This window comes from Sinocyclocheilus rhinocerous, unplaced genomic scaffold, assembly GCF_001515625.1.
Source record: "Sinocyclocheilus rhinocerous isolate Xijiao unplaced genomic scaffold, SAMN03320098_v1.1 scaffold185, whole genome shotgun sequence".
Classification (NCBI taxonomy): domain Eukaryota; kingdom Metazoa; phylum Chordata; class Actinopteri; order Cypriniformes; family Cyprinidae; genus Sinocyclocheilus; species Sinocyclocheilus rhinocerous.
In genome coordinates this window covers 3,115,891-3,129,263 of record NW_015662163.1, presented here as the reverse complement: position 1 = coordinate 3,129,263, position 13,373 = coordinate 3,115,891, and the positions used below count along the sequence as shown (strand labels likewise).

General features: G+C 36.7%; 1 protein-coding gene across 1 annotated transcript in view; it reads right to left on the bottom strand.

Annotated features, from left to right (window-relative positions):
- The window catches only part of LOC107727636 (cation-independent mannose-6-phosphate receptor-like), a 37,344-nt gene that overhangs the window by 4,758 nt on the left and 19,213 nt on the right, over positions 1-13,373 (bottom strand). Inside the window, exons 17-39 of the mRNA XM_016537573.1 lie at positions 12,926-13,085; positions 12,637-12,813; positions 12,424-12,525; positions 12,236-12,337; positions 10,575-10,749; positions 10,113-10,286; positions 9,852-9,995; positions 9,509-9,684; positions 8,541-8,628; positions 8,251-8,454; positions 7,300-7,430; positions 7,111-7,214; positions 6,890-7,023; positions 6,621-6,817; positions 5,717-5,843; positions 5,346-5,477; positions 4,599-4,861; positions 4,303-4,515; positions 3,176-3,325; positions 2,926-3,084; positions 1,603-1,801; positions 1,229-1,381; positions 161-398 (exon numbers count right to left, since the gene is read on the bottom strand). Coding sequence (XP_016393059.1) covers positions 161-398; positions 1,229-1,381; positions 1,603-1,801; positions 2,926-3,084; positions 3,176-3,325; positions 4,303-4,515; positions 4,599-4,861; positions 5,346-5,477; positions 5,717-5,843; positions 6,621-6,817; positions 6,890-7,023; positions 7,111-7,214; positions 7,300-7,430; positions 8,251-8,454; positions 8,541-8,628; positions 9,509-9,684; positions 9,852-9,995; positions 10,113-10,286; positions 10,575-10,749; positions 12,236-12,337; positions 12,424-12,525; positions 12,637-12,813; positions 12,926-13,085 — 3,702 coding nt within the window. The remainder of the gene's footprint in view (positions 1-160; positions 399-1,228; positions 1,382-1,602; positions 1,802-2,925; positions 3,085-3,175; positions 3,326-4,302; positions 4,516-4,598; positions 4,862-5,345; positions 5,478-5,716; positions 5,844-6,620; positions 6,818-6,889; positions 7,024-7,110; positions 7,215-7,299; positions 7,431-8,250; positions 8,455-8,540; positions 8,629-9,508; positions 9,685-9,851; positions 9,996-10,112; positions 10,287-10,574; positions 10,750-12,235; positions 12,338-12,423; positions 12,526-12,636; positions 12,814-12,925; positions 13,086-13,373) is intronic.

Genomic DNA, 13,373 nt, shown 5'->3' with positions numbered 1-13,373 from the left:
AAAAAAAAAAAAAAAAAAAAAAAAGATCCAGGAATTAAAAATGTGTAAATAAAAATGTGCTGATACTGGCCATTATGGTTTTGTCAATGATATATTGTTCATTCACACCCCATGACAGGGGCAAATGAAATTGTACAGAACAAACAGGTGTGAAACTCACGAATCGTCCCCGTTGCTAAATTTCCACGGCTCTGTTAGAGACGAGAGCGTGCGCAGGTCGTAGGTCTGGTGTTGTCCTGCAAGCTTGCACTCCATCTTTTTGGGTGGGCAGACCACATTCGTTTGCCACTGGAAGGTGACAGAACATCCTTGGGTTTCGCTCATCAGCTGAGGGCTTCCACGGCCTGCCGCTGTGTCACACGAGAACAAAATGGATGACTGCCGTTTCCCTCTTGGTGCTGTGAAATAGACAAAATTTGAAAAAAAAAAAAAAAAAAAAAAAAAAAAAATGTTAAAAAGACAGCTAAAAAAAAAGCCTTAAAATCAGGTTTCAAATAATTAAAATTGACATTCAATTAGACAAACACATTTTTTTAAATCTTAAAAAAACAGACAATTTAAGTAACGTTCATGCTATGTGCTGCTAAATTGCTGAATCGAACTGAAATAATTACATTATCCATTTTAAAATGATTTACATTTTTTTTTTAAATTACTTTGTAAATGTAGTTATTCATATTTTACTTAAATAATTTACATTTTATTAATTATTTTTAGTGCTGTCAAACGATGAATCGCATCCAAAATAAAAGTTTTTATTTAAATAATATATGTGTGTACTGTGTATATTTATTATGTATATATAAATACACACACATACAGTATATATTTTGAAAATATTTACATGTATATATTTATATTCGTATAATTTACATTATATATAAATATATTTAATATATAAATGTAACATATTTTTTCTTAAATATATACATGCATGGGTGTGTATTGATATATACATAACAAATATACACAGTACACACACATATACATTGTGAACAAAAACTTTTATTTTGGATGCTATTAATCGCGATTATTCATTTGACAGCACTAATTATTTTACTTCAAGTTAAACAAGTCTGTTTAGTTTTCTTTCCTTAAGGAACTGAAGCCCTTAAAAAAACAGACTGATGAAATAAAAATGGAATGAAATAAATATAGCTTGTCTAGTTGCTCTATCCTAAAAAAGTACATGTAATTCATGAGTTTTTCGGTCGTAAAGGATTCGTACCGCCAGAGCAAAAGCCCCATTTCTGATCTTTGTCATAGTCGCTTGTAGTGGCACACCACTTCCTGCCGTCAGTCCTGCCCTGAGTTGTGCACTCAGAATAAAACTTGCCCAGGAACTTAAAGGGGAAAATGCACACTTCATTTGTATCTGTAACTGAAAGACAATAAACACACATTTTAATAATTTAAGGGGAAAGTTCAACAAGAGTTTAACAAGAACCGTAGCGGCGCCTCTGCATACAACTGAGGCCAAATTGAGGTATATTACAATTATTAGCTTCTAGAACAAGACCATCTGTCAAAATTGTGCCTTAAAATGCTGTCTAAGTTGGCTGCTTAATAGGTTTTTAGAGTGATTCAGAGTGTTTGTCTGACCTTGAGGACAGGTGTCTCCTCCACTGTACTGCATGATCACAGCTTGCTCTTCTCTCTTGTAGTCTAGGTTCATGATTTTGCTGTTTCCGTATGAAGCCGCAGAGCCCGCTGAGATCAGACATACCGCGCTGTCTTTACATGCTGTGCCTGTCACAGTCCCACACACGTTGATATTAAAGGAGCCGGAGCTTCTAGGAACCTAAAAAACACAAATGAATTAAGCTCTAGAATCATCCCTTTGCTAAACATGCTTGAATAAGTTGACAAATTGAGATCACACCCGTATGAAGCCGCAGAGCCCACTGAGATCAGACATACCGCGCTGTCTTTACATGCTGTGCCTGTCACAGTCCCACACACGTTGATATTAAAGGAGCCGGAGCTTCTAGGAACCTAAAAAACACAAATGAATTAAGCTCTAGAATCATCCCTTTGCTAACATGCTTGAATAAGTTCACAAATTGAGATCACATTACTGTTTCTGTCATGACAACTCTCGGAGGGATTGGCATGGTAATGTACATGACCGTGTTAATGTATTTAATCTTGGCGGAATAGATCTGCTACGCTGCTGCTGCGGCAGAGCAAGTACCAAGAATTGCTACTGCCAATACATCCACAATATGCTGCTGTGAGCATGTAGGAAATACTGCTGCTGCACATATACACATATGAATAACTCCCATAGCATACATGAATCACCTCGTAGCAGATCTATACAAGTGGAGCTGCGGAAGGTGGAGGGTTTCTGAAGCAAGCTGCAAACTGCTACAGCAAACAAAAGCCAGGTATTTGAATGTTGAGCAGCAAGTTCACAGGCTGCTGATACAGGAGAGAACCAATCAGCTGTGCCATGTAATGGGTCTAGATTTTTTTTATTAATACTTTTAAAATACTTTTATTCAGGGAGGATGATGACGCGACAGTCAAGACATTTATAATGATACAACATATTCAAACTCAAAAAAAATGTGGTTCTTTTGAACTATTCAAATAATTCTGAAATAAAATGTATCACAGCTTCCACAAAAACATTAATCAGCACAACTGATCTCAACATTGATAATAATAGGAAATGTCTCTTGAGCAAATCAGTATATTAGAATGATTTCTGAAGCATCATGTGACACTGAAGACTGGAGTAATGATGCTGAAAATTCAGCTTTGTAACAATATTTCACAATATTACTGCACTCTTGCTTGATCAAATAAATGGAACCTTGGTGACTTCTTTCAGAAACATTAAACAATTTTATAGACCCCAAAGCTTTGATGGCACAAATTTAAATTCTTCAGTCTTGGAAGTCTTTCTCTCTTCGATACCTGAACGGTCCCTGAGAGCGCTGAGAGGTCAAACGTGTAGCGCAGCTGGGAGACGGTCAGATTGCAACCCTGCGCTGTGATGGTCTCCGGACAAACCACAGGAGTGGCCCACTCGAACACATACATACAGTCCTGAGCTCGGATCATCTGGGGAGAACCCTGTTTGTGCAGAACCAACACTTACTCTCAGGTACGACAGAAACCAACAACCACTCAGTTACACTATGAAGATTTTGGGTTGCTCTCTTACCAGCTCTGCTCCTTTCTGGCAGGTGAAAACGATCTTGGAGGAGTAGTTGGAGGTGGGGTTAGAAGGGCAGACGGTTTTGCTGCTGAAGGTGACCTCCACCTCGTTGGTGTTGCTGTTATAGCGAGGAAGGGAAGTGATTCGTCCGATGTCCTGCACAGAAAGGAAAAAACCCACAAGCCCACAATGAATTTTAAAACGAAAAGCAGATTCAAACATGTCATTCAATATCATCCTCTGGTGCCATGGTATGATTAGTAAAAATATTTTGTGCAAATAGACTCAAAATAATATGAATAATATCTCAAACTCAGAACTGACAATATGTACTTTCTTCATCGGTAGTGTGACTAGGTGTGCATGTAGTACAAGACAGAATCCAATATTGGTTATTATTATAATAACGATAACATTAAATTCTTCCATAATCAATGCTTTGGCTGCACAATTTGGGGAGAAATTCTAATTGTGATTTCTGATCAAAATGATGATTTAAAATGTGATCATTTACAAAATTGCATGATTTGGCCAAAAAAAAATATATATATATACTACAACAACAGCAACAATAAAAATAATAATTATTAATATTATTATTTGTATCACTACTGCTGAACAAAATAATAAAAATGATACTATAATATACTATATATACTAAATATGTACTAATATACTAAATACTTCACTGTATAAATAGCAATAAAATTATTATTATTACTACAACTAAACAAAATAAGACATATTATACTAAAACATTTATATAAGAAAAATAAAATACTTCTACAACTACCAATTATTTTTATTAATAGGAAATAAAATAATAAAATACGAAATTACTAAATTTCACTGTAAAATAAAAAATTTATTTAGGAAACAAATAATAATAATAATAGTAACAATAATAAATTATAATTAAATTAATATAATTATATTATTATAGTTACTACTACAAGTACTAAATAAATATTACACAAACAAAAAAATAATAATAATTGTATTTTACAGTACAATACAATAAAATTTACAATACTAATTAATGGCTGTTTTAGTTTCTTTATTTACAAATGTTTAATGTTGCTCTGTAGATCAAAGAAAGTGGAATTCATTGTTGTACTGATGCTTTTACTTACAACTGGATCTCCATCAACAGGATCCATGCACACAGCGGCCCCTGGAGGACAGTTGACCCCTGGGATGGGGTTGAGGGGCTGGCAGATGTTGATGTAGAAATCAGGAGACTTTTCCCTGTCTACATCCTCGTTGATAGCTGTGTAGTAACCGGTTAGATGGATCAGAGGACTGAGGTCAATCTGGTTGGTACCGTTCCAAACGGAGCACTTCACCTGCAGAGAAGAGACACTACATTTGTTGCAGGTTCACCTGAAGCGAGGTTTAGAGAATCGAAAGATTATAGACCTCCTCTTACCTGTTGTTCGCAGACCAGAGGAGTGTGCCAGGAGAAAAAGTGAGTACAAGTGGTGTCATCGGAGTACACCAGCACGGGTTCATCTGTGCCTCCTCCCTCAGACTTGCAGACGAAGCTGAAGATGCTCTTGTGTTTGAAGGAAGGGTCGGCGGCACACGCGTCTCCATCCTCATAAGTGAGCTCCACCACCTGATCCTTATACACCAGCTTCCTTGTGGTTTTCCCACCACTTATGACATTCCGAGTGTCTTTGATGCACACGGCTGCAGCAAAAAAAAAAAAACATCTCAACATTACCATATAAAGTCTTTTTGCTCAGGGCCTAAATGTTTTAAAAGAAGACAACTAATGTTTACATCCTCACTGAAAAAAAAAGCACAAACCAAACTACTTCTTTATTCTTTGAAAGAATACACGCATCTATATAAAACAAAAAATACTGTAGTGTCTAAAGTGACCAAATTTAGTGACAAAAATATTTACAGAAATACTTAATAAATAAATAATAACTTAATTTGTATAATATTTATTAAACTTGAGTGGAAAAATGTATAGCTTGTATTTTGTATATGAAATTTGCATATACAATTATTACTATAAGTGCGAAAATATTTGATCATATATACACTTTAAAAAAGTTCATTCAAGTCTTTGTTCAAGTTAATTTAAGTTTTATACACACATTTTTTTTTATTATACCCTATTCACACTGTTTTTCACGAAATGAAAGGTACAAAGGAAATATACCTGTTCCAGAGGCACAACCAGCATTGGCTATTTCTCCACAAACATTTAGTCTGAACATCTTCCTATGGGCCATGGGATCATAGACCGTATAGCCACCTGTCCGACTGAGGGCATTAAGGTCAAAGAGATGACCTGTGGAGACCAAGCACAACAAGTCTCAGATTGATTTAGGGACAAACATACATGCTAGAACCTTTCAATTGATCAGTGTGCAAAAACACCCTTGCTGTTATTCAGGCTATTTGCATGCATCAGACACATGCACCTACATGACACCGTTATGAGCAGACAGGAAGTGTCTGGATAAGATGATTCAGTTGTTCTGAATAATTGTGTATTCAGTGTGACTGAGGCTCATGTGGGTGACTCACCTGTGGCTGGATTTGTGACTTTACAGTCCCCATGTTCAGTGCTATTGAGAGGACAGGCTGCAGCAGTGAACCACACAAAGCTATAGACACAGTCCTCCAGTGCCGTGATCAGAGTAGGTTCAGAATCCTGCAGAAAAACAGACAGAAAGTCAGAGACACAGACAAGGAGAGGATGTCGTTATGCTCACTGTACAGTATGTGACATATATTGCTATAAATATTAGCATATACTTAGAGAATATCTAATAGTTATATTCTAATAATATTTGTATTTTTTTTTAAATAAATTTAGGTTGATAAGATTTTTTAATTGTTTTTGAAAGAAGTTTCTTATGCTCACCAAGGCTGCATTTATTTGATCAAAAATACAGTAAAAGCACTAATATTGTGAAACCTTTTTACAATTTGAAAAAAACTGTTTTCTATTTAAATATATTTTAAGATGTAATTTAGCTGAATTTTCAGCATCATTACGCCAGTCTTCAGTGTCACGTGATCCTTAAGAAATCATTCTAATATGCTGATTTACTGCTCATGAAACATTTATTATTATCAATGTTGAATACAGTTGCACTGCTTAATATTGTGAAAACTGTGAATTTTTTTTCAGGATCGTTTGATGAATAGAAAGTTTAAAAGAACAGCATTTATTTGAAATAGAAATCTTTTATAAATGTCATCACTGTCACTTTTGATCAATTTAATTTATGATTGCTGAATAAATGCATTTCTTTCAAAAAAAAAAAAAAAAGATCTAACTGACTGAGTGTGTTTATTTTAAAAAATATGAATAAAAATATTAGTTAGTTATAAAAAAAAAAACAGTAGTTAGTCTATAGTAATTATATTTACTTTAGAACATGCATCTGTGAGTGTATAGAGAAAAGCATAAATAACCACAGACCACTTTGTCTGGGTCGCATTTGAAGCGAATAATGGTGGTCCGGTTTCTCTTGCCATCAGGACAGGCTTGTCCATTGGTGTACTTCAGAATCAGGATGTTTTTATCCCACTGTGGACCCGCCTCTGCCTCCCCCAGATTCACATACTCATCTCCGTCCTTCAGACAAGCCGCAGCGTTAGACGGGCAGCTCCACAAACCTGAGAAAAAACACCAGTTATAACACCTATGCGGACCGGTCAATACACTCCGGCTGTACTGCTACAACTCACCGGTCTGAGGCACCAGAGACTTGCACACATTGATATAGTAACGCTGCTTCTGATTGGTAGCTTCTGGCACGACCATCCAATTAGATTTGTGCAGGGCCAGTGAGGATAGATCGTAGGAGTGGCCATTGCCATCACTGCCAGACAGAGAGGGGGTTATAGGTCATTTAGACTGCTGTATTATGTATTGGGAGCAAATACATTACTAAGAAGGTTGCTCTTACTTGTAGGAGCAGGTTGTGGTTTTGAAGGAAGGGCAGGCCAAAGCTGTGTGCCATTCAAACAGGTATGTGCAGTCTGTGGTCTCCTTTATGAACTCTGGCTTACCCTGAAGAACAAAGAAAGGAAACGAAACATTCAGGAAATTAATTGAACTTCTTAATCAACTTGTTCGTTGGCTGAAAGAAACTCACAGGATTCTTGCTGTGGTCGCAGGAGAAGAGAATAGCCGTGGATCGCTCATAGATCTTGTGGCAATTTTCCCCATTTGTGTAGTTGATCATAATAATCCCATCATCAAATGTGAGGTTTTGATTGGCTAAGCCTGCAAAGGAGCATAGGAAAGGTTAAATGAATAGTTCACCCAAACATGAATATTTGCTAAACATGTACTTACCCTCAAACCATCTAAGATGTAGATGAGTTTGTTTCTTCATCAGAACAGATTTGGAGAAATTTAGTCTTACATCACTTGCTCACCAGTGGATCCACTGCAGTGAATGGGTGCCGTCAGAATGAGAGTTCAAACAGCTGATAAAGACACCACAATAATCCACAAAACTCCAGTCTAACATCTTGTAAACGAAAAGCTATGTGTTTGTAATAAACCCATTATTAAGGCATTTCCACAATTCATAATAATACTTCTTCCAGTGAAAAAGTCCATTCCTTGTTGTCCTCTCACATCAAAAGCCAACAACATATTTGTTAAGAATGGTTTTGGACTGTTTTCGACTGCGTATTTCTCCCCTGACTCAGACAAGATGACTTTGTCACTGGACAAAGCAGTATTATGGATAGAGGATTTGTATTTTAGCCATAAGCAATGGTTTAAAGTGAAAAATTATTATGATGGATTTGTTTATAACAAACATGCAGCTTTTCACTTCACAAGATGTTAACTGGTTGACTGGAGTCATGTGGATTACTTGAGGATTACTGTGATGTTTTTATCAGCTGTTTAGACTCTGACGGCACCCATTCACTGCAGAGGATCCATTGGTGAACAAGTGATGTAATGTTAAATTTCTCTGTTCTTCATCTGTTCAGATGAAGAAACAAACTCATCTACATCTTGGATTGTCTGAGGGCGAGTACATTTTCGAGTAGCTCAGTTTTGATACCAAACAAAAAAATGAACTCACCTGCTATTCTGTGTGTACTGCCCTCGACCTGACAGGAGGAAACAGAGTTGCTGGGACCGTGAGGGCAGACCGAGGATGTAACTGGGCCACACACTGCAAAGTGATACTCATAACTCAAATCCTTCACTTCATAGTCTTTTCCGGCCAGTGGTGTAAGATTGTACTCGTAACCACTCTTGGGGTCCTCGACTTTACAGTTTTCACCTATAATTGACAAGAACTAAATTGAGTCAAAGCCCAAGTAAGAGTATTTCTTCAAATTCTTGAGACCGATTGGCTGTTGATCCTACCCTGGACTCTTTTGATTGGGCAAGCTTCTGAGGTTCTCCAGATGAAGACATATTCACAGCCATCTTTGCGATCAAACATGGGTGCACCCTTTAAACAGAGAAAAGAAAAATGGGCTTCAACAGCTTCACCATAAACAAAAAAACCTTTAGCATCTTAAATACAGTACAAAATAGGGCTTGAAACTGATTTTTAATCATTTTGTCATGTTATTTTATTACCATTCAGAAGTTTGGGAGCAGTAAGGTTTTTAAATGGTTTTAAAGAAGTCTCTTACGCTCAACAAGGCTGCATTTATTTGATCAAAAATACAGTAAAAACAGATTTTTTAAGATGTAATATTTCACAATAATACTGTTTTCTATCTGTTTCTATAAATGCCATTTATTCCTGTAATGCAAAGCTGTATTTTCAGCAGATACTACTCTAGTCTTCAGTGTCACATGATCCATCAAAAATCATTCTAATATGCCGATTTGGCCAATCAGAGCAGACTGTGCTTGTCGGAAGGAGGGACTTTGTAGAAAACGAACCGTTTGAGAGAGGCGGGGCATAGAGGACCTACAATAATGTACAGTATTTGAAAAATAATGTGTTTTTTGAACATTAAAGCATGTCAACATATTCTGTTACACCAAATACACAAAATAATGATCTTTAAAAAAGCATCATATGACCCCTTTAAACTTATTTCCCTCAAATATTGGTTCCAAGTTACATTACATTTTTTACTTGTAGCAACAGGGTTATATAGATCCTGTGCAGCTAAATAATGATTAATTTTTGGTTTTTAAAATAATTTAACTATAAACACAGTCATACCATCACACTATGTGAATCTTAGGATTATACATATTCAATCATTTTCATTGAAAATAAATTTAGACACCATGAGACACCAATTTATTTTGGATGGTGCCACGGATAAAAATCTATTTGCACTAAAGAGAGAAACCATGCACTTGCTTACAGGACTGTCATCACATTGGAAGACGATTCGGGTGGAATAACGTCCTGAATTGCACTTGTCCCCATTCAGATAAACAATACTGATGGAGCCATCTGCCGCTGCCTGCAGGCTGGACTGCACGTATCCCAGATTCACACCTCTGCCTTTCAGCTGGCCACATGCTCCAATCGCTCCAGCTGCCAACAACAGAAGTCTATTAGTTTACTGCGTGGTTATTCATTCAGACCAGCACTAAACCTCCAGCCCTTGGTAGGTGTTACAAAGTGAAAATCAATCTCAAAGTACTAGGCTAAAAATAGGAAGACATTTCAAAAGATATCAATATCTGTTTGTAGACACTCACTAGGGCAGCCCTGGACGCGAGGCAGCGGTTTGCACACGTTGATGTAAAACTTTTGAACGCGGGCCTGATCTGTGGTGTCCAGAGGAACATAATACTTGTCATCCAGACTGAGGTCACCCAAGTCGTACTCTCTACCTTGCAAATCTGTAAATGCAAGACAGAGGGATCAGCTTGAGATTGGTATCAAAATGGTGACAGCAATGGCACAGAAATGACACACTTCAGCATTAAAAGCATGTTTTTGTGCATGGGAAAGTTTACCGGTGACTTGACAATCCACAGGAGCAGGTTCACAGGCTAGTGCAGTGGAAAGCTCAAAAAACACATTGTGGGTTACGTGTGTAGTTGTGCCCAGCTCTTCCTGTATAAGCCTCAGAGAGGCTGGGTTGGCCTTTTGGTCACACACAAAATTAATGACGAAGGTGTCTTCGGTACCTATAGTAAGGAAGTGAAACAGGGTAAAGTGGGTTCAGTCTGGGGCAGAACAATATAACCTTAATACAAGTCTCTCTAGAATACTTCATTCTGATTGGTAATTTAAAGACTTGTGTATAATGATCCTAAACTGTATATTGGACCATTTTCAACAGAGCTGTGCTAGTTTCATCATCTTGCAATTACTCTAACATGATCATGTAAGCTACAACGAAATACAATACTACCAATGATACATTTCCATTTAAAATTTGGTCGTCAAAATTTGGTGCCCTCTCAGTTACACACCTGACGATTTGTCCAAGGCCCCTTTGTACGTGAGAGTGAGAGTGCCATCAGTGGAGAACTGGAGAGACCGTTCCATACCAACTTGACTCACAGGTTTCTTATCTTCCAGCTCACAGCCGGCCACAGGTTTATCTCTGACAGTTCCGCACGCTTTCACTGAATCACAAATGTTCACCTACAGTAGACAGGAGTGCTGTTACTTTTGTTTTAAAATTGGTATAATTGCACTAAACGTGATATATGAAAGAGGGCAAAGAGAAACTGAACACAGAGTCAAGCTGAGGAGTAGACTGCACAGTGTAAAGTATTGTGGTTTAGGGAAAAAAAAAAAAAAAAACCCGGAACTAAAAAAAAAAATATTTTGTAAATTTAGTACATGACCCAGACAACAAAGTACTGCTATTCGGCACATTCATTCCACAATGTTTATTACAAGAACAAATGAATGCTACAAGTAACTGAATGTGTATGCACATAAACTGCTCAATTCAAAACTTTGGGGGAAAAAAGGGTTTCTTAAAAAAAAATCTCTTATGCTCACCAAGGCTGCATTTATTTATTTGATCAAAAATACAGTAAAAACAGTAATATGTGAAATATTATTACATTTTAAAATAAATGTGTAACTTTTTAAACTTTAGTTTTTAAACTTGAGTTTTTTATGTTTTAAAATGTAATTTATTCCTTTGATGCAAAGCTGAATTTTCAGCATCATTACTTCAGTCTTCAGTGCCACATGATCCTTCAGAAATCATTCTAATATGCTGATTTGATGCTCAAGAAACATTATTTATTATTATTATTATTATTGTTGAATACAGTTGTGCTGCTTAATTTTTGTGGAAACCGTGAAACATTTTTTTAATGATTCTTTGATGAATAGTAAGCTAAGAAAAACACAGTTTATTTGAAATAAAAATCCTTAGTAACATTATAAATGTTTTGTCATTTTAATCCATTAATTTAATGCATCCTTGGTCAATAAAAAAATGATTTTCTTAAAAAAAAAAAAAAAAAAAGTACTGAAAGTACAAAAAAAAGAAACTACTGACAAAGTAAATAGATAGATAGATAGATATTTAATATTCATATTTAAACTTTGTGTAAGTTATTTATTTTATATTAGGCCTATAGCATGGTGTATTTGTATTCGTTTTGTTGATAAATAAAACATTCTATGTTTAATGTAAGTGAGTTTGTCGTACTGTTTTGTTGATGCCAATTCAATCAATTGACGCCGAAATGCCGCTAGTTTGAAAGTGAAAGTAAAATGCGAACAAGCGAAAAAACTAACAAACTATCTCACCATCACAACCTGGAGTACATTATATTTCACAGACTTTAAGCTCTTTTTTTCCCAAATGTAATAGGATTACTCCAACGAATCGTTCGGTTTGTAATGCGTACCGAACCGAAAGCCTCGTACCGAACGGTTCAATACGAATACGTGTATCTTTACACCCCAAATAGATAGATAGATAGATAGATAGAGTGACAATGAGCTACTGAATCTGAGAGTCTCAGTTTCATTTCATTAGTCATCCAAGGCTGTTTTCATGTTTTTACTTATGTACCAGAAGCTAGTATCATACTAAAATTGCCTTCTGTATCGATCCATACCCTACTCAAGAGCATTTGAAAGATTTTAAAGTGCTTCTTACGACAAAGTCTTTCCCATGGGCATTGACGTGGTATCCGCTTTCAGAAGCCAGTGGTTGCAGGTTGAACTCAAAGCCAGTGTTGGGATCTTTCACAGAGCAGGTCTGTAGATAAATAACAAGAGAAATAAGAATATAAATCTTCACGATTCCATCAAAGTCAGTGAATTTGTGCAAAAATGAAAGTGGACCTGGTTGGTGGCCTCAACGGTTGAGATGACGCAGGCTGCTTCTGTGTCCCAAACAAAGTCAACAGTGCAATTCTGGTTCACCAAAAAGCGAGGACCGGATGGCTAACGAAAAAACATTGTTCTCATATTGTTCAAGCCACTGATTTATAAATATAATTTTAAATAAGCCTTATAACAACAATAAGAATGAGTAAAAGGGCAGTATTGACTCACTGCTGTCCCAGATGAGCAGACAAAGTGGATACGAGTTCTGTAAGTGGTCATCACTCCATCTGCTTGACACACTGAGCCATTAGTGTACTCCAACATTAGCTGGTTCTCTTCCACAATCACTGGCCCCTTCATAGCAATGCCTAAGTTACTGACTTCTACCTTCTCAGACAGGCCTTCCTGTTTGAGTAACATGTACACACACATTTGTTGTCAGTGGTGCAGTTTGTTTTTTGTTACATTTTATTTCATATTACCAAGTCATTTGAGTGTTTACAGAGAGTGAACTAACCTTGTCAACCTCAAATTTCACCTCACAGACAGAAGCTTTCCTGTCACAGCCAGGCACGGCTTTAAGTGGCCGGCATATATTGATGTAGTACTTCCTCGGGCCGCTGGGGTCAGAGGTGTGCATGGCCTGCCAGTTCCTACCGCCATTAGATACTGACAAACTGCAGAGGAGAAGGAAACGAGAGATTTACTGTAGAGCCATTGTTGTTAAAGAGATAGTTCACCCAAAAATTAAAATGTGATGTTTATCTAGGTGACTGTTTCTTCAGTAGAACACAAACGAAGATTTTTAACTCAAACCGTTGCAGTCTATCAGTCTTATAATGGCAGTCAATGGGCTCCACGGCTTTGAGAGTAAAAAAAACATACACAGACAAAACCAAATTAAACCCTGCGGCTCGTGACGATACATTGATGTGTAAAGACACAAAACAATCGGTCTGTGCAAG